General features: G+C 41.4%; 1 protein-coding gene across 4 annotated transcripts in view; it reads right to left on the reverse strand.

Annotated features, from left to right (window-relative positions):
- LRRC57 (leucine rich repeat containing 57) overlaps positions 1-27,310 on the reverse strand; it is a 549,540-nt gene that overhangs the window by 376,833 nt on the left and 145,397 nt on the right. For all 4 annotated transcript variants that reach the window (XM_044074082.1, XM_044074079.1, XM_044074080.1 and 1 more), the window contains 2 exons: positions 19,567-19,745; positions 8,265-8,400 (listed from right to left, as the gene is read on the reverse strand). In XM_044074082.1, the coding sequence (XP_043930017.1) occupies positions 8,265-8,400; positions 19,567-19,650 (220 nt within the window). In that variant the 5' untranslated portion in view covers positions 19,651-19,745. The remainder of the gene's footprint in view (positions 1-8,264; positions 8,401-19,566; positions 19,746-27,310) is intronic.

The raw sequence follows: 27,310 nt of genomic DNA on the forward strand, positions 1-27,310 counted from the left end.
GGAAAACGTCTTACTGTGAGGCGACAATGCTACCACAGCACCATCACCGCAGTCTACTTTTTTCAGAATTCAGTTAAAGCACCAGTGGAAGTGACCTGCAGTGGTGTGATATTCTATATATTCTACTAGAAGGTTTAAATAAATATGGAAGATATCCAAAAGAGATGTTGGGAAAAGTACAGTTTTGTACCTACCATAAATGTAGATGTCCGAACTGGATAGCATCTGCAGTCATAACAAATGGTAAAAAACCACTGAAAGTGTAACTAATCGATCGGTTACACTGCAAAGGAGTCAAACAGCCAGCTCCCCCAAGCTATTCAGCTCTCAAAAAAACCTCCATCCAGGTAAAAAGCGTTCCCAAAGGTATTTATTAAAAAAACACACACACAAAAAAAAAACAAAAAAAAAAAAAGCGTCGACCTAGGTTTCGAAAAAAGCGAACTTCATCAGAACACTTTTGAATCTAAACTGAAACTTTAAATATGAGTGCCAAGGGAAACTAATTGGACTGTTAACCAATGATGTATAAGCACTTTCCATTAATCCATCAGTATCTTAAAAAAAAACATAAAAAAAAACAAAAAAAAAAAAAAATAAATAAGAAAGCTTGCCCCTTTAGGTTACCCTATGCATGTTGCAAAAAATAACTAATTCATCATGTTGTTGTGTGATAGTTGTGATTGTTAAAATATATTATATATATATATGATTACTATATATACATTCAAAAAATACATAATACATGCCAAACCTAAGTCCGTTGTGGAATACAACCATGACTGGTGCAAAACCAAATGTCTTAATCCAAAGAAATACAAGCAGTTTACATATTATATATATACATATATTTTTTATTTATATAATAACCAAATGAACATTATTTTACAGTTTAACAGCATACGTGCGTGTGCATATATATTTATTTATTTATTATATTATTACTTATTATTTACATTTGATATATACCCACATATTTATATATTTATATATTTATTATACTTATATACATATTTTACATATATATATTTTTTTATATATTTGGTATATACATCAATATATAGGCATTTATATACAATAGCCGATATATACAACATGAATTTATAAATTATTATATTTGTCACATTGTACTATTATATAGGTTTTGTACATGTAATTTCTTTGGATTAAGACATTTGGTTTTGCACCAGTCATGGTTGTATTCCACAACGGACTTAGGTTTGGCATGTATTTATGTATTTTTGAATGTATTTATAAGTTAATCATATATATATATAATATATTTTAACACAAAACATTTTTTATATTTTACATTTCATTTTCCACATAACATTTTAACAATGATTTTAACATATTCATAGTGCATACATATAATAGATATTATTTAGAACGTATTTTTGGGCACCGGCTGTATTTGTTGTATCTTTTTTATTTGCAATTTTATTCAATGAATAACCTAATTTAATTTTCTCAACATATATTATTCTTTTACATATTATTAATGTATATGTGGTGTTGAATCGATGTGTTGCATTACCAATCACAACTATCACACAACAACATGATGAATTAGTTATTTTTTGCAACATGCATAAGGGTAAAGGGGGGCAAGCTTTTTTTTTTTTTTTTTTTTTTTTGTTTTTTTTTTTGTTTTTTAATTAGATACTGATGGATTGATGGAAGTTATTAATCATTGGTTAACAGGTCCAGTTAGGTCCAATTTGTTCACATATTTAAAGTTTCAGTTTAGATTCAAAAGTTCAAAGTTCTGAGTTTTTTTTTTTGAAAAAAAAAAAAAACCTTTTTTTTTTTTTTTTTATTTGTATTTGTGTGTGTGTTTTTTTTTAATAAATACCTTTGGAGCGTTTATGGACCTGGAGGTTTTGGGAGAGCTGAATACTGGGAGCTGGCTTGTTTGACTCCTTTGCAGTGTAACCGATCGATTAGTTACACTTTCAGTGGTTTTATACTTTGTGTATACCCTTGTTTCCTGGTTCAGGTGTGAGTCATAACAAATGGGTTGTCCTGTCGTCAGGCAGCCCTTCGCTCGGCCGGATTCCAAAGTCTGGGTCCGGCTTCGGCTGATGTCGCACTTCACCCGACGTCATCTCTGCTGGTCTTCAGGTATAAAGGCATCAGCCGACGCCATTTTCCTCAGTGTTTCTTGCCCCAGATGCCAGTTGCCCTCTTGGAAGGCTAAATTTTGGATAATGCCAATGTTTCCAAAAAAGTAGAAGGCAAACACAAAAAATAAGCATGTATTTACATATATACAAACAAATACACCATAAGAGACTCCCCCCAAGCTAGCTATTAGGAGGGTAAATACCCTAGGAGTACCACAGAGGGGAAGGAGGGTGGGTAATCCTGACTGCAGATGCTATCCAGTTCGGACATCTACATTTATGGTAGGTACAAAACTGTACTATGTCCTTCATGGATGCATCTGCAGTCATAACAAATGGGTAGAATACCATAGCCAAACTAGGGGTGGAGGAAGAAAAATTATGGTGTAGTTAGGATCCCTTGCAGTACAGCAGTGGCAAACCCTGCTCAGGATCTAGAGTATAGAGTTAAATTATAATGCTTGGCAAATGTATGCACGGAGGTCCAAGTAGCCGCCTCAATAATGTCCTTGGTTGCCACTCCTCGTAAGAAAGCTGTGGTAGTGGCTGTAGCCCTTGTAGAATGAGGTCTTATGTTCTGTGGAATTGGTTTTCCATGGTAGGAGTAACAGAATCTTATGCAATTTCCTATCCATTTGGAGATTGTCTGTTTGGAAATTGCTTTTCCTTCCCTTCCTGTTGCATATGCTACTAAAAGCTGGTCAGTTTTTCTGTTACTTTTGGTTCTGTCCAGGTAGTAGCGTAACTGTCTATGTACATCCAAGGTATGCAGCAGTCTTTCCTGCATGTTCTGTGGATTGGGAAAGAAGGTAGGTAGGTGGATTGCCTGGTTTAAAGACACTCTGGATACCACCTTAGGCATAAATGTAGGATTAGTTCTCATGGACACCCTATCTTGATGGAAGATTAGGAAGGGTTGCACTGCCATTAAGGCCTGTAGTTCCGAAACCCTCCTTGCTGAGGTAATTGCCAGTAGGAAAGCAGTTTTCCATGACAGGTGCAGGTCTGCTGTTGCTGCTGGTTCAAACGGAGGGAGTGTCAACTTTTCTAGCACAAAGTTCAAGTCCCATGCTGGTAATGGTGGTTTCCTAGGAGGTTTTACATTCTTGATCCCTCTGAGGAACTGCCTGAGTAGAGGATGCGAAAAGACAGGTGGATCGAAGCTGTATTCTGCTGAAATAGCTGATGCATGTATCTTGATGGAGGAATAGAACAAGGCCTGTATGTAGAAGCTCTGCCAAGTACTCCAGAATGTTAGCAATATCTATGTTCGACACATCTTTTCCTCTTTCAGTACTCCAAATGACAAACCTTTTCCATTTTCCTGCATAGTTCCTTCTTGTTGAAGGTCTGCGGGCTTCAAGGATAATGTCTTTAACCCTTTGGGAAAGGTCTGGGTTAGTTGCTGCTATATGATGTTCCAGGCAGTCAGTTGCAAGGTTTTTAGGTTTGGATGCATGATGTTGTAGTTGTTCTGAGTTAACATCAAAGGCATCAAGGGTATTGACCACATTCTCTCCCGAGACATGCTCCTCAGCAATGGGTACCAGTGTTGTCTTGGCCAATTCGGAGCTATCAGGATTATCCTTGGACGTTCCTCTTTGATTTTCAGTAGTACCTTGTGCATCAAGGGAAGAGGTGGGAATGCATAAGCTGTCAGGCCTTTCCAGCTGAAGGATAGAGAGTCCACCTTCCATGCAAGTGAGTGGAATGTCCTTGTGCAGAATTTTTTGAGCTGGTGATTGAGTGGGGATGCGAATAGATCTATTTGTGGCATTCCCCATTTCTTTGTGATGGCCTTGAAGATGTCCGGGTGTAGCATCCATTCGTGAGCATCCGAGGTGGTTCTGCTTAACATGTCTGCTAGGGTGTTCTCTTTTCCCGGCACAAATATTGCCTGTAACTGGATGTTGTAGCTGAGAGCCAGATTCCAAAGGTCCAAAGTCATTCTGCATAGGGGTATGAATGAGTGCCTCCCTGTTTGTTGATGTACCACATGACTGTGGTGTTGTCTGTCCTTATCATCAAATGGCCTTCTTTGAGGAATGGTCTGAATTTTGGATTGCCAGTTTTACTGCCAGCATTTCTTTTGGTTTATGTGCAGGTGCAGCTGGTCTTGAGTCCACAATCCTTGTATGCATTTGTCCAGCATGTGCCCCATCCTAGGTCTGAGGCGTCCGTTGTGATGGTTTGGCTTGCTCGAAAGTTGTGGAAGGGTAAGCCTGGGTTTGACTGGCATGCTTGAGCCCACCATAGGAACTCCTGTTTTAGGCATGGGATTAGTGGGATTTCTGTTTCTAAGCTGTGCCTGTGCTGAGACCATAAATTCTTTAGGTACCACTGTAGCTTTCTCATATGCAGTCTGGCATGTGGGACCAAGATTATGCATGATGCCATGAAGCCCAAGGCCTGCAGAACTTTTCTTGCTGTTAGTTTGTTCTGCTTTGTTAATGCCAAGAAGTAAAGAGGGAGTTCTTTTGTTTTTCTGCAGTTAGGAATGCCATTTGTTTTACTGTGTCCAATTCCGCCCAAGTATGTTCTTGTTTGGGATGGAATCAGCCTTGACTTTTGTAAATTGACTGTGTATCCCAGGGCTTGTAGCAAGTAAATGACCCTTTGTAAATCTGTTGTCAGCTTGCTTTTGTTGTCCGCTTGTAACAGGCAGTCGTCCAGGTATGGATAAATTTGGATTCCCTGTAGTCTGCAGTGGCGATTACTGATGCCAGGCATTTTGTGAATACTCTGGGCAGTAGATAAGCCAAAGGGCAATGCTGAGAATTGATAATGCTCTGATCCTGCAAGAAATCTGAGGTATCTTCTGCAATTTGGTCGAATGGGGACGTGCAGGTATGCCTCCTTGAGATCTAGAGTTACCAGCCAACACTCCTTGCCCAGCATGGGAAGAAGTTGCTGTAGGGTCAGCATTTTGAATTTTGGGACAATGATGTATGTGTTTAAGATGGACAGGTCGAGAATAGGTCTCCAACTTTTCTCTTTTCTTGGTACTAGGAAGAGTCTGGAGTAGAATCCTTTGCCCTGTTCTGTTATTGGTACTCTTTCCACAGCTCTCATCTTTGTTAATTTTGCTATCTGCTGTAGAGCTTCTATTTTTTGATTTGGAGGTAGGTTTGGCATTCCTCTTTTTACTGGTAAGGTGTGGAAGTGGAACCGGTAGCCTTGGTCTATGGTTTGCAAAATCCACTTGTCTTTTGTGATATAGTGCCAATTTTTAGAAAATAAGGCTAACTTTCCGCCTAAAGGTGCTGCTATTTGCTCCCTGGTAGGCGGTGTCAGAGCCAAGTCACTGTGATTGTCCTGTTGCAGTGGCAGTGGTTGTGTCTGTGCCTCGGTTATTGCCTTGCCACTGTCGTCCTCTGTGGACACCTCCTCTGGATTGATTTCTGCCTCTAGAGCGTCTATTCCTGCCCCTTTGGGATTTTGTGGAGTCTGGAAAGGACCAATTTTTGGCAGGCCAGTTCCTGCTAAACCTTGGGGGCTGAACCTGTAAGAAATCTTTAACTGTTTGTACAGATTTTGCCTTTTCTTCCATTTTCTTCATTACTTGCTGGGCAGGTGTACCAAATAGACTGGCCTTATCCATAGGAGCATCTAACAGCTTTGCTTTAACATGATCCGGTAAGACCTGTTCTTTCAACCATGCATGCCTTCTTATCACTGTGCCAGTCATGGCCGATCTAAATGAAGCCTCCAGTGCATCATAGCCACATTTTAAGGAATGGTTACTAACCTGTTGGATGTTATTCACCATTTCTAATACATATTTCTTATCTAAGGATTCATCAGAGGACAGTTTTTAGTTAACTGATCAAGCATAAACTCTTGGTATTGGATCATATGAAACTGACAGTTTAAAGCTCTAGCTGAGAGAGTAGCAGAGGTGTAAACTTTTTCCCCATCTCTCTAAGGACCTGGATTCCCTTTCAGAAGGAATAGGGTTTTGCTGTGGTCGAGGCTACTGCCTTAGGCCCCTGGGATATAGTTTCGGGATCTGCAAGTGGAGCCTTGTATAGGTGGTGATGAGTGTCTGGCACCCTGTAAAATCTATCTGGTTTGGCAGGGGCTGGAGGTAAAGAATCAAGAGCAGTGCAAACATCATTAAATGCATCATCCACAACAGGCAGTACAGGAGGTATAGCTAAGGGCCTATGTTGTGGTAAGTGCAGAAAAGTCCTAAGCCTTTTCTTGAATCTGAGAAATCTTGTCCCTGCCATTGGAATTGTTCTCTCATGGCATGTAAGGTTTCCCCAAAGGAAAATTCCTCTGGTGGAGAGGCAGCTGGAATGGATTCTTCAGCATCGGAATCTTCATAAGTAGAAAAGGAGCCTCTGGCTGGTCTGTAATGTCTGAGTCATCCGCAGAATCATCAGAGGACACTGGCTCAGGGGGCTCTGCTCTAGGTCTCTTTTCTGGGGGCTGGGAGGCCCTGTCTGGGTGAGATTGGGATCCCTAATTAAGGATATTAAATCTTCTGCCAGAGTAAGCATTTGTGAACTTGAAGTGGGCCTGTGTGAGGGGCTTAACAGGCACTGATTTAGCAGATTTGGCTGCTTTAGCCCTGGCAAAGGCCTTAATAGACATGGCTGCAGGAGGCCTAGCAGCACCACGTTCTGGGGTAGAGACATCCAAAGGGATGGTGTCTGATAAATCACTAGGAACCACAGTTGTAGGCAAAATTTCTGAGGCCGATTCAACTAAGGTAGCAGGAGCCTCAGTAGTAGTCATGGATTCGGCTGAAGATTGACCGGTTTTCTCGGTTTCGCGAAACCGAGACACTCATGGCTTGCTTAACCGTGGTTTCAGCGAAACCGCGGACCGCGAGTGTCGGTCTTTTTCTTTGCGTTTTTTTAACAATTTGGGTAGTCGGAGGATCCGACGGCATAATGTACGCAAAATCTGAGCCGAAAAACTGTTCAGCAAACTCCGACCGACGCCTAAGCATTCGTCGGTTGAAGGAAGCACAGGCCGAACAGGCTGCTACATCGTGGTCTGGGCCTAAGCAAGGCAGACAGTAAGAGTGGAAATCTTTATGAGGTATTTGTTTCCCACAAGTTAAACAGTTATTGACTTTTTCTGACATCGGCTGAGGCAAGAAAGAGTCCCCAACGGGTACTTAGCTTTTTAGAAGTCTTCGAAGTAGTATTCAGTAGTAGTAATCTCTGGATCTGACCGACCGGCACTTGCGAACAGCTTCTGCTTCGGGCGCCACGCGGCAAGAAAGACTGAGGAAAATGGCATCGGCTGATGCCTTTATACCCGAAGACCAGCAGAGATGACGTCGGGTAAAGTGCGACATCAGCTGAAGCCGGACCCAGACTTTGGAATCCGGCCGACCGAAGGGCTGCCTGACGACAGGACAACCCATTTGTTATGACTGCAGATGCATCCATGAAGGACATCAAGAAAAGCGCTAGAAATACCACCATGAATCTGTTCATATCCTGGCCAAAAGGTACAGTATTGTGTTTGTGAGGGAATGATTTTAGTAAAATTTAAACAAGCCAGGCCCTGAAGTAAGCTTAACTGCTTCGGTATCGGCAATAAATGGCCAGCGGTAAGGAATACAGTATTTTCAAATTTCTTTCCATGTTCTTTTTGTGGCTAAATTAACTGTTATATTAAGTTCCTTTTCTGTAAGGAAGAACCAAAACTGAAATATGTATTTTGATTAACTAAAAGATTGCCTGCAATGTGTTCAGTATCCTAGAGAGACAGATATGTGTAAAAATCAAGCTAATATCCTAGAATGGGGTATAAATCTTGTCAGAATATACATCAAAGAAACATGATCCTGAGAAATATGATGGTGAACTGCTAAGTAGTGCTCAGGTGGGTATACGCTAAATATGAATCTATAAGGCATGTTGGAATATAATGTGTATACATAATGGTAAAATACACTGCCTACACAATCTTAAAGGTCAAATTTAAACTGAACTATACAGTTGTGCTACATTTCCTGAGCATTCTATAATAACACTGAGACTGTATGTAATCCATACATGTTCTCCGGCACATCAATTTTTAATTCTCTTTTGTTTCTGGTCCATTACAACATTCTTCTGTAGAATTAAAATTTTTAATCCCTCTGCTTCTACCCCATCACAAAAGCTTCCTTACTTAGTTTATTGTTGTTTAGACTCAAGCTCTTCAATATCAGGAACTTGCCAATCAGGGGTGGTAATGTTTCAATTTTATTCTCTGACACATCGACTGTTCGTAAGTTGCTTGCCAGTTTCTGTAGATCTTCTGGAAACTAAAATTATTAATATTGTCAGTGAAACTGCATGATCTGGATACTAAAGTTATTAATATTGTCAATAAAACTGCATGACAGAGGTGCACCTATTAACTGCAAATGGAGAAAAAAAGTTATACATGGTAGTGAGCACAGACATAAGATAAAACTCCAAATTATATAAGGCGGTCTGCTTCTAGCAAGAGTGTTCTAGTTATACTGTGTTTTATTCAAATATGTGGCTCCTGGAACAGTTCTCTTACAGCTTTTCTCTCAATCTGAGCCTCTCTATTCAACAGAATTGGTGTCCAAGGCAACATATTATAGCACGTTAGTTGGTTTAATCCAAAACTTAAACATTGCTAGACACAAAAAGAGTATTGTCAGACTCTGTAGTAACTGAGCCTGCAAGACTCATCCATGAATCACACTTCTCATGCTAGAATACAAGCCACTGCATCAACCTGAAAACATCACCCATGACCTCCAAGTGCCCTGCTAAACATGCTGCTGACCATTCTCTGTCCCAACATTATTTGGTACAACAAAGATCCAATGCACTGCACTCCATCCACATCATAGTAGAAAAAGTCTTTTCTAAAAAAAATGTCTCTTTTCAGGCTTTTTTAAATCACTAGCACATTTTCAACTTTCTTTCTCCAAGGTATCTATGCACTCCCTCCTCCAAAGAAAAACTCAAGATGTGGCTCAGAATTGCTTGTTTATTTTCGTGTATGTGTGTGTGTTCTCAAACTCATATCCCTGCAGCTCAAAATCCGTGATCCCTTCTAGTTACTGACCATTTCCCCACAAATCAACTGGTACTAGCTGCTACTGTAAAGCAGTCTTGATCTCAGCTTCACAGCATGCACTCATATCTCTCAATCTCTTAGTGCAAGAAATCAGGACAAAGCCTGTCAGAATGGGGGGGACAAAAGCCCAAAAATAGGGACATATTTTAAATACTGCTCTTACAAACTTAGAAAGTTGCTAGAATAACAGGATTTGCCTTAGGATGCATTTTTCGAGTTGGATATGAAGTCTGAAACACAAATGTGTATTTAGTGACTTCAGTCTTCAGATCATCCCAGTAATTTGCCAAAAAATCATAAATGTTATGAGGAACAGACCAAAAATATGAGGCAAAAGTCTGGACAGTTGTGAGGTATGACACATATCCATAGTAACCAGTAATAGCAGAATTGAGAAAAATTTTCCAAGTGTCAAAGTGCACTCTTTCTTTCAACTAGGCTCTTCTGCACTAACGTTTATAATATGTGTAACACATTCTCTGTTTTCTCTACTCAATTTCTGTTTTTTTTTTTTTTTTGTAGTGATGTATTTTACTGTGGAAATACTACTTTGCAGCTTTTCTAAAAAAAATACAGCTGAAAATTACAGCATCGTTCTTTAAAAGATATTACTACAAATAGAAAAATGGAAATAAACAATGAACAAAATCTACACACTGCCTACTTCTGGATAAAAGATCCACTCTAACAAGACTAGGACTTTTTTTTTAATATTATAAGCCTTACCACCTAGCCCACTACTGAACCATTAGTTTCGCGGAGTATAATACTATGATCAACATTTAATGCACCACCTACATTCTACCACTGAATCTCATTGCTTCCCCAGTAGACTGTTATGGTACATTGTGTGTGTGTGTGTGGGGGGGGGGGGATATTTTAAGATAGTGCGATCTCAGGGCACAGTATACATACACAGATGTCCGTGCTGTGGGGTCTAATCCTACTACAAAGACACTTTGAAATTGACTTTTGTTTTCTATATATTGTTACACAGGGGGGGGATGACCGTGGTCTATCTGCTGGGCATCTGCAAAGTAGGACTGTTGCAAATCAAGTAGTTCTGATCCCTGTATTCCCAATGTCCCCCCTCTTTAACTTCTTTGCACTGTAACTTGTAATGCACACCTTGCTGGTCTTTATAAGTACCAAACATGTTTTTACATTTAAGTGCACTGGCTGGTGGGCACCTTACATCTAGTGACCTTTGCAGGGATTGGAGGGTGGCCTCCTGCCTCCACCAAATTGTAATTCTATTGTGTACTTCCCAGCCCCCCCCCCCCCCCACCCATCCCTGTTTCATGTGGCAACTAGCCTCAGGCACTCACTTCCAACTTCTCAGTGAAGTACTTCAGCACATAGGTTGCAAGCACATCAATGACAGCTTTATTTTTCTGTATCTTACAAAAAAAGTCAGGCATGAAAACAGAACTTCCTAAGCCAGCTCCTTCAGCAAAGGAGGATAAAGCCTTGACTTCTTCTCTAGGTGACTTGGATTTAACTAGTGACCCACGGGGGCTGGAGCAGTAGGTTCCAAAGGGGGGGTGGGGCAAAGTATTGTTTTGTAGGGTAGCTTCAGCATTTAACCCTGTAATACATCACAATGTACACTCCAAGCTGCAAGTGGGATAATGTGCAATGTTCATACTGCTTGCAAGCAATTGTGGAAGTCACAGTTATGGTGTGAAGACATAGGTACATAGCACATAAAAGCCCTAATTCTGCCAGTGGATGACAGTAATGCTCTTGTCTCCAAGAACAGGGAAATTAGCTTCAGCCCAAGATTAAAAGAAAATTCTCAATTTCAGCTAGTTACATGCAGTTGTCGGGGTAAAGAAGTCTGTGCTGTGAAAATACAAGAAACAGGTTCAGTAAGGTTTTTGGGGAAAAAAAGGTAAAATATTAATTTTAAAGACAATGGAAAACAACATGCTAAATTGTTTTTTTAAATATAGAAACTCTTTTGTAATGATTGTCAAGTCTTCAACAGGAAGTATACACCAACTAAAATGACAATTACAGAGCAATGTCAAATATCATTCTGACTGATGAAACGAAGTAAAGATACTACAAAATATTTAGTACTGACAGCCTGAGGTGTATTCTCTGTGTAGTACTTCTACTACAAAGACTTGCATTTCTCTGAATGTGCACAGAGCTGATATACCAGAGCTAATTTCCTGCCTTTGTTAGATTCAATAACTATCTGATATACAAACTGATAAGTATACATTTTTGCACTTGTTTTTCACTGTACAGCATTTATGTTTTTGCTTTGTTGTTTGTGTCCTTTGTTGTCTGCACTGTTCATTTGTCCCATCCTCTCACCCAACTGTTGTTGTACTCTTAGACTTGATGGCTTTGGAATTGTCCACCCCTGCTGTTAATTTGATTTTGGCCACTCCTCCCAATCCCATCTCATTTGATCACTCATCTGAGTGAAGAGAAATCATTTGGGTGGGACTACCCCTTGCTTCTTTGGCTTTGGACACTCCTCCCTGTCCTATCTAGTCAGCTCAGTGTACTGAGTACAGAGAGCATTTTGGAGGGCCTACTCCCTTAGTTCCTTAATCTTGTACTATCTTCTGTTTCCTCCATCTCCACTCAAAAAAACATACATTTTACACTTTATTCAGCTGATTTTACTGTAATTGTGTTCTTCCTAATTCATTACCTTATTTTTGATGTGTGCTCTTAAGTGTACAAGTGCTTTTATTCTGATGCATTTATTAGTACTTGTTAGTAGCCTGACTGAGACAATAGCAATGGGCTACTGCCACCGGCAGACAGCAGGAGTCCCAACAAAGGTTCAGTTTTCCAGATAATGTGTTTTTTTTTTTTTTTTTGCATGCAGGGCATTGCGGATACAATTATATGCATTGCCTAGGGATGTATGACCTGCTGCATTAGAAGTTTTGAGAGCATTTGCATTCAAGAATTTCTATATTTTACAGATTTTGGGCAGGGCTGCTGAAGTAGGCTGATGTGCAGGCAGTGATTTTTATAGTTACCAAAAAGTAGTATATTTGACAAACTTCAATTCTGATGTACAAAAATTATACAACTCTGATTTGCTCTGAGCTACTGCGCAATGGTACCTCCTATACCAAGCCAACAGATTGCCAACCAAGCCAACAGATTGCCAATATACTGGCCGACAGATTCAGTGCCAACTTTACCCCTCTATCCCCCCCAAAGGACCAATCACAATACCAGCAGATTGCCAAGCACCCAGTATTACTGCTACACAGGTTAAAAAAGCAGTGTCCAAGGCCAAGAATACAGCTTCTATGGGACCTGATAATATCCCCGGCTGTGTTCTACATGAACTACAGAGTGAACTGGCACCTCACCTGTGTGCCCTGTTCAATCACAGCCTCACCTCAGGCTTTGTCCCTACCGAATGGCCTACTGCTACAGTCATCCCTCTCCACAAGGGAGGAGCGAATACAGACCCCGGGAACTATTGCCCCATTAGCCTGAAGAGTCTGAAATGCAAAGCTATGGGACGCATCATTATGGATCTAATAAACAAAGATATAGGGAATCTCCAAACTCCCGATCCTACACAGTTTGGTTTTGTGAAGGGTAGATCATACCTGCTCAACTTGGTCGACTTCTTTGAGTCAGTCACCAGAGCTGTTGATGAAGGCAAGGTGGTTCACACAGCCTACCTTGATCTGGCCAAGGCCTTTGATACCATTCCCCACTCAGGAATCATAGAAAAACTAACTAAACTAGGCATCAACCTCTATATCACTAGGTGGGTTACAAACTGGCTCACAGACAGAACCCACCGTAGCTGACTCAGAGTCAGACTGTCGACCAGTCACGAGTGGAGTCCCACAGGATTCGGTCCTGGGTCCTCCCCGGTTTGGTATCTACTTCTCTGAAGTCCAGGCCAACACAAAGGGACTCTGGCTGACAAAGTTCACAGACAACTGCAAGTTAGGAGATATTATCAACTCCCCAAGTGAGGCTGACATCCTACAGAAAGGCCTCAATGAGACCAATGACTGATGTCAGAACCATGGCCTTAAACTCAATGCCAAAAAATGTGTCGTCATCCCCCTTGGGAAAAACCCAGTTCCCTTGAATTACCACATCGATTGTAGTCCACTGAACACAGAAGGCGTTATAACAGATTTAGAAACACAGGTTGACAGCAACCTCTCTTTTGACCACCACATTGCCACTGTCGTCAGAAAGTCTTTCTCTGTGGCACATCTCATTACTAAGGGTTTTGCATCCAGGAAGAAAGAGGTCATTGTCTCCCCTCTACTCTTCCCTCATTGGGCCAATCATAGAGTACAATGCCCCATTTGGCATGTACCTCACGAGACACCTGCAACAACTGGAGAGCACACAAAAGTACCTTACAAAGAAGATCCTAAGCCTTAAACACTTGTTCTATATGGACAGACTCAAAAAACTCCAACTATTCTATGTCTCATATCGCCACAAGATGTAATAATAAACCAAACATGGTAGTCATTGGTGACTCAATTGTGGGACACACCGATGTCCCCCACATCAGGCTCGACAAGGACAAGGTCACTGTCAGTTAGAGGCATGCCTGACCCAGCTTTGTTAGAAATGCTACATCTAAAGAAATCCCAATCCCTCTGCACCACACACTCCACAGACCTCAACATCATTACCACAATCAACAGAACATGCTGGAGGGACAGGTTGATAACCCAGAGACTGCCCGTGCTATGGAAGAGACTTCAAGCAGAGCACCTCACTGGCCCTATTCAAGAGAAATCTTGATGAGTGGATGGGAAATAGAAAATTCACCCCGGGGATCACTCCAGTGGCTCTACTCGACAGAGGCACTAAAAACTAAGGTTGGGTGGCACGATGTCAGGGTAATCCTATGGGCTAGGCTTGTAAAGGCTCCATGGCCATTAGGCTAGTACACACCTATGAACTGGATCCCAATCATAAATAAATATGCCTTTGTCCAGAAGAAGGACAAGAGTCTCAGAGGGATGCTCAAATGGAATGTGGGACAGGTGTGGAACTGAACCATGGGAAAATGCTAACCAGGGAGACAGAAATTGTGGGGTTTGTGTCGATGTACCCCCCCCCCCCCATACATGCAAAGATTTAAAAATTCTGGGGATGAGAGCTTGGCATAATGGTTAAGGTGTTTATCTTACAAACTCAAGGTACAGGGTTTTAGTCTCACATGGGGTAATTGACTAGGCTTAAAATGGTCAATGAGGACAGTTAGCCTAGTACTAACCTATGAACCTATAAACCTAAATTTATCTGTTATTCTAGCATCTTAGTTTTGGTTTTAGCACTTGTGCTTCAGGCCAGTTACTCTACATTTAACAAGGTTCTTCTAGTCTACACTCCTGTGGACAAACTGTTACCAAAACCCTCTCACCATAAGTCCGCCCAAGCATTCAGAACACTATGTCCGGATAATTCCCATCAGTTTCTCCTGCCAGCCTGGTTGACATGGGCATACTGAGACAGTGTAGCAACTGCCTCATGTTTACTGAGAGCCTCTTCTCCTAGCACATAATTCTTCTACTTGCGAGGAATGCATGTACAACAGTAATCTGGAGTCCATGCTCTCTCGCACCACAGATAGTACTCCTGACAAAGAGGAGATTGCCAGCACAAACACTACACCACACACGACATAGCCAAGCAGAACACACATACACACCTATGCAGAGGTCCTCAATAAAGACATACCTAAACAGCAGAGGCCTCCAAAGCACACTCACAAACACTCCACACACAACACCAAACTCATCACACACAGCAGACAACACACCAGTGTCTCACAAACAAAGCCCATAAGATAAAACAATAAACCATCACAACCCACAAGATGTAACAATAAACCAAACATGGTAGTCATTGGTGACTCAATTGTGGGACACACCGATGTCCCCCTCATCAGGCTCGACAAGGTCACTGTCAGTTGTCTATCTGGTGCCAGAATCCGCCACATCATGCACACACTTAAGTCTCTCCACAACAAGTACAAGTACAACTCTGTCATTGTCCATGTTGGTGTGAATGATTTGAGGCAGACCTCCCCGGACTATATGAAGAGAGACATGACTGAGCTCTCAAGAGTATGTGTCCTAGGCAGGTATGGCCCTAGCACTAAGCAGCATCCTACCTTCACCAAGAATGACACTACAATACAAACAAAAAATAATTGACTTCAACAATTGGCTTAGTTTTGGATATCATTCCAAGGGGATCCAGAATCTGTCTACCTGGGTCAACAGGCCTCAATGCTTTGCCAGAGATGGCCTCCACCTGTCACCACTGGGTTTTCGGATCCTGGCCAAGGCTCTTGCCTCCCATATTGTGCCTTTTTTTAGGCAATGTCCCAAACACAAATAAATATTCCAACATAAAAGATCTGCCAAAAATTAAATTGAAGGTCATGCTGCTTAACACTAGGAGCCTTAACCTGAAAATGTACTCACTGGAGGCTGTCCTTGCACTGGAAGATGCCGATGTCTGTGCAGTTAAGGAAACTTGGTTCAGGGCTGTGGAGAGCACCCCTGCCTTGCCAGGCTAAATCCTCATTCCACTCATTCCGACCCCAAAATGAGGTCATGAAGACTAAGGGTGGTGAAGTCTCTATCTTCATTAAGGACAGGCACAACTCCAGACTGGTTTGCCAGCACGATGCACTGGAACTACTCCCAGTGCAACTGACAGTTGGCAAGACACCATCCAAGTTATAGTCAGCTATAGACCCCCCTCAATGACTCAGGACGCCCACTCCTCTTACCTGGCTGTACTTGACTCCATCAAGGTGCCCCCTAACACCCTGACCCTTGGTGACTTCAACTACCCCACCATAGACTGGGCAAACTATTCCTGCACTAATGCACTCAATGATTCCTTCACTTCATCAATTCTAATGCACAAGACCAGCTCGTCTCATCCCCCACAAGGGGAGATAACATTCTGGACTTAGTTCTCACCAACATGGCCAACCGCTGCACCACTCCCACAGTATGTTCTTCCCTGGTGATATCAGATCATCGGTCTATCTCATTCAAAGTTTCTAGGCCACCCAACCCCACCAGCTGTAACCAGGCTAAAAACTTCTCAAAAGCGGACTACAACCTTGTAAGGGAGGGTATCAGTAGCTTCACACCACCGCCCCCCTCAGAGGATGCAGACAACTATGCTGAACAGTATGCCAATGCAGTGTACAAGCACCTGTACAACTGCATGGACTCAGCCATACCCAACAGAACTAAAACATGCTCCTCAAGGAAACACAAACCTGTTTGGTGGACATCCTCTATCAACAGGCTTTACAACAAAAGGAAGAAACTGTTGTCCAGGGGTAAAAAGGAACATATTCCAAATTGGAAAAACTCCCTCCTTAGCCTCAACAAGCAAATTAGAACACTAGTGAAAGCCTCCAAAGCCAATTATGAATCGAACCTAGCCTCCAAAACAAAGGGAAACCACAAAGTCTTCTTTAGTTACATCAGGAACCTCCATCGCAAAGCCCAGATTTGTTCCGAATTTGTACTTAACAGTATCACTTACTCTGATCCTGTTGACTTAGCCAACCTGCCCGCAGATAGGTTCAGCTCAAACTTCACCCCCTGTCCCCCCAAAGGCCCTTTCTACATCCCTGATACTTGTCGCGCACCTCACATCTCCATAAATCAAGTGCTAAAGACCCTATCCAAGGCAAAGAACACAGCTTCCATGGGTCCTGATAGTATCCCAGGTTGTATTCTGCACCATCTCCAGCAAGAACTGGCTTCGCCATTGAGCACCCTATTCAACCACAGCCTAAGTACACGTTTCATTCCAGCAAAGTGGAGAACTGCCATTGTCATTCCCTTGCACAAAGGTGGTGCCACTACTGACCCTGGAAACTATTGCCCCATTAGCTTGACAAGTCTGATCTGAAAAGCCATGGAGCGTATTATTATGGATCTTATAAACAAGGACATAAGCAATCTCCAAGCACTTGACCCCACCCAGTTCAGATTCGTCAAGGGCATATCTTGCCTGTTGAACCTGATTGACTTCTTTGAGACTGTCACCAAGGCCCTGGATGAGGGAAAGTCAGTGCATACAGCTTATCTTGACTTGGCCAAGGCCTTTGACACAATCCCCCACTAGGGCATCATTGAAAAGCTACCACAACTTGGTGTAAATCCCTATCTCATCAGGTGGGTGACTAAATGGCTCACTGGCAGGACCCTCAAAGTCAAAATAGGCACCTCCACCTCTGACAGCAGACCTGTCACTAGTGGAGTTCCACAGGGATCTGTCCTGGAACCCCTACTGTTTGGCATCTACTTCTCAGAGGTCCAGGCAAAGATAAAAGGCCTGTGGCAGACCAAATTTGCAGACAAATGTAAGTTGGGTGCTGTCATTGACTCCCAAATGATGTTAACATACTGTAATAGGGTCTCACATCAACTAATGACTGGTGCCAAAGTCATGGCCTCAAGCTAAATGCAAAAAAATTCATCATCATACCATTCAGTAAAAATAAGGCCCCTACTGATTACCACATCAACGGCAACCCCCTTAGCACACAACCTGTGGTGAGAGACCTGGGCACTCAGGTTGATAACCTCACATTCGAACATCATGTAGCAGCAATAGTCAGAAAAGTCTTTTACTTGGTTCATCTCATAAGTAAAGGGATTACATCCAGAAAAAAGGAGGTTATTACCTCTCTATATTCCTCCCTCAGACCAATAATTGAGTATAATGACCCATTTGGTTATGTACCTCTCCAAACATCTGCACCAACTGGAAAGACCACTGAAATACCTCACAAAGAGAATCCATGGCCTCCAACACCTGTCCTATGTGGACAGGCTCAAATCACTATCAATCTATTCGGTATCATACAGATTGCTCAGAGGCGATCTGTGTCTCGTATACAAGGCAATCTCTGGCCCTGCCCTACTAGAGATGCTCCATATCCGTAAGTCTAAACTCCTCATGCATTACCCACTCGAAAGGCCTGACTCTAATATGCGACATCAACAAAACCTGCTGGAGAGACAGGTTTGTCTCCCAAAGGCTACCCCGTCTCTGGAATAGACTTCCCAAACATGTCCAACAGAGCAACCCTCTGACTCTCTTCAAGCGCATCCTTGATGAGTGGATGGGAAACCACAAATCTGTCCCAGCGGATGGGAAACCACAAATCTGTCCCAGCGGTTCCACCGGTGTCTCTCATTGACAGGGGCAACAGGTGCTGACTGACGTTTCTTTTTGGGGATAAACTCTTGGCTATGAAACTAAAGTACTTACTGTACAGACATTATAAACTAGAACATGCCTATTAGCCATACTAGTAAGTCTAGTCTTCATCTCTTTACTATCCCCTTAAGTTAAAACATCAAAAAACAGACTGCTTGATATTTATAAAAACAAACTCCATACTTCGTAATGCAGGCTATTAAGTGTGCTTTGAAATTCAGATCTGCTATGGGCCTTGACGTGTGATGCAACCTGCCTATGCTTGATAGTTAAATTGGATATGATCATTGATGGTGCTGTGGTATCATCAGATATGCATACTGAGTGAAACACGTAGCAAGTTGATCACTGCACAGTGATACATTACATTGGGGGATTATGTACTGCTTGTGTAAGTGAATGCATGTGGCTAGGGTTATTGGGTTCCCCTTCTCTTCTCCAAGTTCAGACATAGCAGTGCTTGTTGCCTGTGGTTCCCCCTTCCTTTCACAATGTTTAATAGAAGGCTTGCTGTCCAGCAGTGCCACATTCTCTTTATCTAATACTGTTTAATGGACTGGTCATTATCTATAGGTACTCCCCGCTACTAAATCATCCACATGCCCAATATATAGGAGGCAATCCCAGCTTCCTAGGGCCACAACACAAGGCTGATTGCCAAAACATTATGGCGTGCAGCTAACCCCAACATAATGTGGGCCCTTTAATTATGAATCAAAGAGTCGACTACCAAGCAAAGCAACATGTTAATTTACATTGTACTACACTATATTTTATTTCACAGCAGAAAATGGGGATAAATCAGTTATGCTGACTTACAGTATAAAATAGTGCTGCCAGTGGTAAACATTAATGTGTGCCACCACATCTACTTTAAAGTGCAAACTGGAATAAGGGACTTGCACTACTGAAAATGCATTTAATTTCCTCTTACATTTAACTAGATATGACAACAGATGTACTGGACATTTCTTAGCAGTGGATCAGGTCAATGCATCAGCCAATAGTACAGCACAAAACAGTAGATTTATGATAAGTAAAATGTAGTTCTGCAAACACTATAATAAACAGATGAGGCTAACAGCATCAGTGAACACAGATGACAGTTTCTCAAGCAATAAAGACTTACCTCAATCAGTCCCTTTTCAGTAAATTGGAACACACCAGTTTTCTGGGCAGTTTCCAGATGTGCCTTCAATGCACTGTTTCCCATTCTATACCTTTCAAATGATCAGATAATTCTGGCAGCTGTGATGCTGAAAAACAGAACTTGCCCTTATAGCAAGGTCACCATTCTTCTCAGAAACACTGCAATTAAAAAAAAAAATCAAAACTGAAACAATCCCACTTTTACATATTACGCAGACACACACACACACAGACACACACACACACACACACACACACACACACACACACACACACACACACACACACACACACACACACACACTTTTTATCTCCACTGCCTACCACCCATTTGCTCACTTGTGACCTGATGGTCCCATTCATTCCTCTTTTGTTGAAAGCCAGTTATGGGAAGTCATCATCCAAGTAGCCATCAACATTTTTTGTTAAGTCTTAACACTAATCCTTTGAAGCAGCAGATGGGCTCTGGCTGCATTACTAGCCTCCTGGACATGGTTGCTACTCCACATCTCCTACTCTGCCTACAATATGCTCTCACTGGCAAACATGCTTCTGTTACAGCCAACAGCTGCAGGCATATAGCTTCCTCCCTAGCTCCTTCCACAGGACTTGGCTACTGACTCCAACCATTCCTCTTTGGATCCTCCACTGCCTGGGCTACTGGTTGATCCAGAGTTGAATGGGTTACAGTCAAGGCTTTATCCCACTACACTACCTAGCTAAATATTCTCACTTTTGCTATTTACTTTATTGCAATGAATGTTCCCTCTGCCTTTTCCATCCATTTTCATGGCTTGCCCCTTCAGTCACTATATTAGTGAGTAAGGAGTAATTCATTCATCACTCCTTTACTTGTTAGAGAAACTGACAACACGCCCCATGCTATGGGTATGAAATTTTGAACCACTGGTGAATTGTTCTGATGCTTTGTACATAGGAAGCACTTTTTAGAACTGTAGAAAAGGCCTTACTGCTCAATTAAAAGACAACTATATAAGTGTCACAGCTTTTCTCATCACACAGACCTTTCCTTCCCTTTAATCCCACCTCAAGAATGTCACATACAAAGAAAATAACTTAAGTAGTGCTCTTACTGATTTCTACCTTTTGTGAAATTTCATAAAATTTCCTTCTGGTGTTTTATCACGTTACTTATAACATCATGTAGGCTAGAAGTTTAGCTATATCTGAAGCTTTTAAGACCTTAAGATTCTAGCTACAAGATCAATGAAAAGCCTTAAGCTTAGGTACCAAGTGCAGTTGTATCTTGTATGTATGTTACCAGCCACAGATTACCAATTTTTAACACTTCATCTAAATATCTGGTTTGTCACTAGTGTTCTACAGGTGAAGAAAAATGTTAAATAAAGTATTCTTTCAAAACTTAAAATGCTATATAACAGATAACTGCTAACAAAAATCAAAGGATGACATTGTAAAAAGACAAACTAATACTCTTTTTCAGACACAGTCAGAAAGCAGAACAAAAGCACTCTGAATACAAGTCAATGGAGACGTTATCACAGTAAATATTCTTATCATATTGCACTCTCTGTCCTATGAAACAATGACTGAACTGAAAAGCTAGACTGTAAGCTGAAATCACGGTAACATGGCAGCCCCCTCCCCATTAGATCTTTGGTGGAGTATGTTAAATTAGAACATAATACTAGTGATACTCGTACTTTCAGAAAAAGCTAAAGATATGATGAAAAAAGTTATGTACTCACCTTAAAATACACCTCAACTGGTGGGTCTCTGATCCAACTCAGACGCTTCTTCCATATTCTCAGATCCAACTCTAAAGTGCTTCCCTTTACCCTTAATGTCCTGCTAACCTAACATACCTCAAACCGAGTTTGTTGCCCTCAGTAAACCATGGATAATACCCTAAGGAAAATGAAAAATGGTATAGATGAAAGACAAAGAACTGGAGCTCAAACAAGGGACAGAAGTTAGCAACGTATTATCCCTAAGCTCTTTTCAAGAGCAAAGGGAAGGAGGGTAAGGAGGGCAGGAAGTTGAGAAAGAATGAAAATGGAAAACACAGATGTATTGTTATGGTGAGTACATAACTTTTTTATCTGATGTCAGTTTCATTCATTCCTCAACTGATGGGACAAAGTCCCCAGCTAGAGGAACCTTGGGTGGTCTTCATGGAAGGATATTTCGGAGTACTACACAGTCAAAGGCAGCTCTATTCCTAGAAACCAAATCCAATTTGTAATGAGTAATAAAGATATGAGCACTGGATCAAATGCCAGCTGCACAAATGTCATTTGCAGATGTTCTTGACCAAAAAGCTGAGGAGACAGGCACAGAACATGCGGAGTGAGCTCTAGGGGGTTTAGGAAAAGACAACCCTTTTTGGATACAGACAAAAGATATATAATCAGTTAAACAACTGGCCAGAGTAGCTTTAAAAGCTACCATGACAGTCTGTTAGGTGAGAAGGATACAAACAACTGGGGAGTCTTTCTGAAATCTTTGGTCTGATGGAGATGGAAAGTAGAGTTGTGTAAAATCTTATCAGAACGGTAGAGTTCCTTCTCTTCACTGTTGCAGTATTCATTACAACAGGGAGAGTGCCAAAGCTCAGGAAGAAGAGAGGGAAGAGGAAGGACCAGCAGAGATCTCTTGGAAGCCATGAAGAATGGCCCTAACAATACCAGCTCTAGCTCTGGAAATTCCATCCAACTTGTAGTGCTTGGTAAATGTATGCACAGAAATCCAGGTAGCTGCATCAAGAATAGAGTTAGTATCCATACTCTTGAAAAAAAGCACCAGAAGAAGCCACAGCTCTAATAGAATGATTAGCAGAAGAAGGAAGGCTATTAACCATGAAAGGAATAACAAAAATAAATTGCTTTAGAAATCCATGAAGAAATAGTTTGCTTGGACATAGCCATTCCTAAGGACCTAGGATGAAAGAAAACAAAAAGCTGATTAGATTTATGAAAAATCTTAGTCTTACCCAAATAAAATCTGAGTTGTCTATGCACATCTAACATGTGCTGCACCTTCTCACTAGTAGATTACAGAGAAGGGAAAAAAGTGGGCACATGAATCTTAGTCTTACCCAAATAAAATCTGAGTTGTCTATGCACATCTAACATGTGCCGCACCTTCTCACTAGCAGATTACAGAGAAGGGAAAAAAGTGGGCAAATGAATAGACTGATTAAGGGACATCTCATTTACCACCTTGAGCATAAAAGAAGGATTTGTACAAAGAGACACCCTGTCCTTATGAAGCACCTAAAAAGGAGGACAAGTTATAAGGGCTTGAAGCTCAAACACCCATCTGGCAGGAAAAAAGCTAACAAAAGTATTGTCTTCCAAGAACAATGTTGCAAGGAAGTTGAAGCTGCAGGCTCAAAAGGAGCCTGGGTCAATTTTTCTAAGACAAAATTAAGATATCAGGGAGGAGGAACAGGCTTCCTGGGAGGCCTAATGTGAAGGACACCTTTAAGAAATTGCTTAGCTTCAAATCTAGAAATTAAAGAAGGTGGAAAAGGCAGACAAGCAGAAAGAGCCAATAAGTAGGCCTTAACAGAAGAATAAGCCAACCCTGCTTCGAAAAGACCAAAGGAACATCCACTGAAATTCGAGCCAGGTTACAAGAAAGCCACCAAACAGAAAACATCTTCCAGTGGATAAGTAGGATTTCCTAGTACTGGGTTTCCAGGCCTCTTGCAGGACCCTAAGCACATCCTCATAAAAAAAAGGTGTATATGTGGAATCAAAATTCTATCACCCACAGTGTCAGTTGAAGAGTGGAAAGGTGGGGATGGATGAGAGATCCCTTGTCTTGTGTGAGTAGATCTACCCTGTGAGGCAACTTGTGATGACTGCCCTTGGCTAAATGCAGAAGAGAGAACCAAAGCAGTCTTGGCCAGAAGGGAGTCACCAACAAGATTCTGGGAGCATCCAGTTGAATTTTGAACAGGACTTTTGGAATGAGAAGAAGGGGAGGGAAAGCATAGAGAAACATCCCCTTAAAAGGAAAAGAAAGTGAGTCCACCTTCTAAACCAAGGACCTGGGACTCTGGCACAAAATAGAGGAAGTTGTCTGTTCAGAGGGGAGGCAAAATGATCTATTTAAGGAGTACCCCAATGGCGTATAATATCTAGAAACACATCCCTGTGATGCATCCATTCATGGGATGGAGTTATGGACCTGCTTAGAGTCTGCCACCATGTTTTGCCCTGAGGGAATATAAACTTCTTGAAGAGTTACTTGATACTGGATAGCTAGTTCCCACACTAGTAGTGCCAACCAATAAAGAAGATAAGACCTCATCCCCCACCAATTGCTGACATACCACATCACTGTGATTAGAGGTCCTGGGGAGAAGACAAGATTGTTATTCGGTTTCTGTCTTATACAAGTGGTACAGTGAATTGTTTTCTGTTTAAACTGTGAGTTTTGGCCAACTGAGACCTGCATGAGAGGAGTTAAGTAGATTTTTATCTGCACTTTTATCAAATAATACACAATTTAAAGTAATTTGTTTGTGTTGCATTGAGCAATATCTAGCTGGAAGTGTGACTGTTGTTTCTTATACAAGTGGTATTTTCAGTTAAGGCTTGTTAAAAAACATGCATAGCCAGTGATAAGTGGGAGTAGTTTACCTCATTGTTATTTGGTTTCTGTCTTATACAAGTGGTACAGTGAATTGTTTTCTGTTTAAACTGTGAGCTTTGGCCAACTGAGACCTGCATGAGTGGAGTTAAGTAGATTTTTATCTGCACTTTTATCAAATAATACACGATTTAAAGTAATTTGTTTGTGTTGCATTGAGCAATATCTAGCTGGAAGTTGTGACTGTTTTTTCTTATACAAGTGGTATTTTCAGTTAAGGCTTGTTAAAAAACCTGCATAGCCAGTGATAAGTGGGGGTAGTTTACCTCATTGTTATCCGGTTTCTGTCTTATACAAGTGGTACAGTGAATTGTTTTCTGTTTAAACTGTGAGCTTTGGCCAACTGAGACCTGCATGAGTGGAGTTAAGTAGATTTTTATCTGCACATTTATCAAATAATAGACTATTGAAAGTAATTTGTTTATGTTGCATTGAGCAATATCTAGCTGGAAGTTGTGACTGTTTTTTCTTATACAAGTGGTATTTTCAGTTACGGCTTGTTAAAAAACCTGCATAGCCAGTGATAAGTGGGAGTAGTTTACCTCATTGCTATTCGGTTTCTGTCTTATACAAGTGGTACAGTGAATTGTTTTCTGTTTAAACTGTGAGCTTTGGCCAACTGAGACCTGCATGAGTGGAGTTAAGTAGATTTTTATCTGCACATTTATCAAATAATGCATGATTTAAAGTAATTTGTTTGTGTTGCATTGAGCAATATCTAGCTGGAAGTTGTGACTGTTTTTTCTTATACAAGTGGTATTTTCAGTTAAGGCTTGTTAAAAAACCTGCTTAGCCAGTGATAAGTGGGGGAAGTTTACCTCATTGTTATTCGGTTTCTGTCTTATACAAGTGGTACAGTGAATTGTTTTCTGTTTAAACTGTGAGCTTTGGCCAACTCAGACCTGCATGAGTGGAGTTAAGTAGATTTTTATCTGCACTTTTATCAAATAATGCACGATTTAAAGTAATTTGTTTGGGTTGCATTGAGCAATATCTAGCTGGATGTTGTGACTGTTTTTTCAGTAGGTTCCCACCCACCCTCCCTGTTTTTGTCTTGGTGTTAATCTTGGTGGCTTTGAAACTGCCCGCCCCTCTTGTAAATTTGCACTTGGATACTCCTGCTGGGCCCATCTCATTTGCTCACTCACAAAAAAAAAAAAAAAAATGTATCTGCTTTTACTGTATTTGTGTTTCTTCCTACTTTATTTTGCTTTTGCGTCATCTTAAAAGTACTCAGTTGTATTTATTACTGCTTGGTGTAACTCATTCTAAGCCTTTTAGTTTAAGCACTTGGGCTTCAGACCAGTTGTTTTACATTAGTAAGGTTTGTGGCCTGCACTGTGGTGGCAGGACAGGTAGCTTACATCCTTCTAAGTTGGGAACTGTTGACTGAGGGCTCAGTGTCTGTTATTCTAAAAGTGTATTAATTCTGGTTTAAGCACTTGGACTTCAGGCCAGTTATTTTACATTAAGAGGGTTCGTGGTCTGCACTCTTGTGGGAGGAGAGGCTGGACTCTGCCCTTCTGAGCTGGGAATTTCTGGTTAAAGGCTTATAGTGCCTGCATATTTGAGCTGCTTCTTACTGAAATTGGCACACCTCGTTTGCTGTAGCACAGACTAGATCCAGGCCTGCTGAATCTAGCTTTGTTTGTATAACTTGAGCACTAATCCAGGCATTCTTTAAAGTATTCAATTGTATTTATTACTGCTTGGTAGTAACTTGATTAAAGTGTAGCTATCATTCTAAGTCTTTTGGATTAAGCACTTGGGCTTCAGACCAGTTGTTTTACATTAGGAAGGTTTGTGGCCTGCACTGTGGTGGCAGGACAGGTAGTTTACATCCTTCTAAGTTGGGAACTGCTGATTGAGGGCTCAGTGTCTGTTATTCTAAAAGTGTATTAGTTCTGGTTTAAGCACTTGGGCCTCAGGCCAGTTATTTTACATTAAGAAGGTTCGTGATCTGCACTCTTGTGGGAGGAGAGGCTGCACTCTGCCCTTCTGAGGTGGGAATTTCTGGTTAAAGGCTTATAGTGCCTGCATATTTGAACTGTTTCTTACTGAAATTGGTACACCTTGTTTTCTGTAGCATAGACTAGATCCAGGCCTGCTGAATCTAGCTTTGTTTGTATGCTTGCTGTTTGTTTGCTTTTTATTTCCCTGAAACGCTAATTCCACCTAAAACGCGGCTTTTCAGCACTTCTGTGGATCCCTAGTGATATCTGCATTGCTTACTACACTTATTTCCTTGTTTCACTTGAATGAAAGTTACTGTTTGTCGTTTTTGCATTTAAGTTACCTGTAGCACATTGCATTTAAGTTACCTGGCACTTGCTCACTAAAGCAATTATATAAGTCAGCACTAAAAAATTAAAAGCACTACACCCTCACAAACTCCCCTTGAGTACCTTGTTCCTCACTGGCCCTTTTTTTTCAATTATAAAGGAATTCCCAATACTATTCTAGCATGTCCAAAGGTCAGTAGTCAATCTCCTCTCCGGTCCAGCTGGTGAATCTGGGAATCTTGAGGCAATGTTACAACTGCCTCATGTACACAGACAACCCTCTCCTCCTCCCAACAAATTCCAACACATGTGAGAGATGCAACCATATAGCCAAACTGGAGGCTAAGCTCTCTCAGCTCAGTACTGGTGTAACCAGTCAGGAGGAAAAGGAAACCACGCTCACTACAATTCCAATCTCACATAGACCTACCACGTTAGCAAACCAAACACATAAACACACAAAAACATACTTGGAGGCTCTAAATAAAAATCTGCCTAAGCAGCAGAGACCTCCAAAGCAGACACCCAAGCAACCGCTACCCCAAAACAAAACACGTGCAACACATAGCTCACAAAGCCAGTGTGCCAAACAGTCACAGCCCTTAAGGCTAAACAACACACCCGATACACTTGTAATAGTTGACTCTATTGTCAGGCACACTGACGTCCTGCTCACCAGGCTGAACATGGAGAAGGTCACGGTGAGCTGCCTGTCGGGCGCTAGGATCTGACATATAACACAAGCACTCAGGTCACTCCAAGGCAAGAACAAATATGACTCAGTCATTGTCCATGCTG

Source organism: Protopterus annectens, chromosome 6.part0 (genome assembly GCF_019279795.1).
Source record: "Protopterus annectens isolate FY-2018-M chromosome 6.part0, PAN1.0, whole genome shotgun sequence".
Lineage (NCBI taxonomy): Eukaryota > Metazoa > Chordata > Ceratodontiformes > Protopteridae > Protopterus > Protopterus annectens.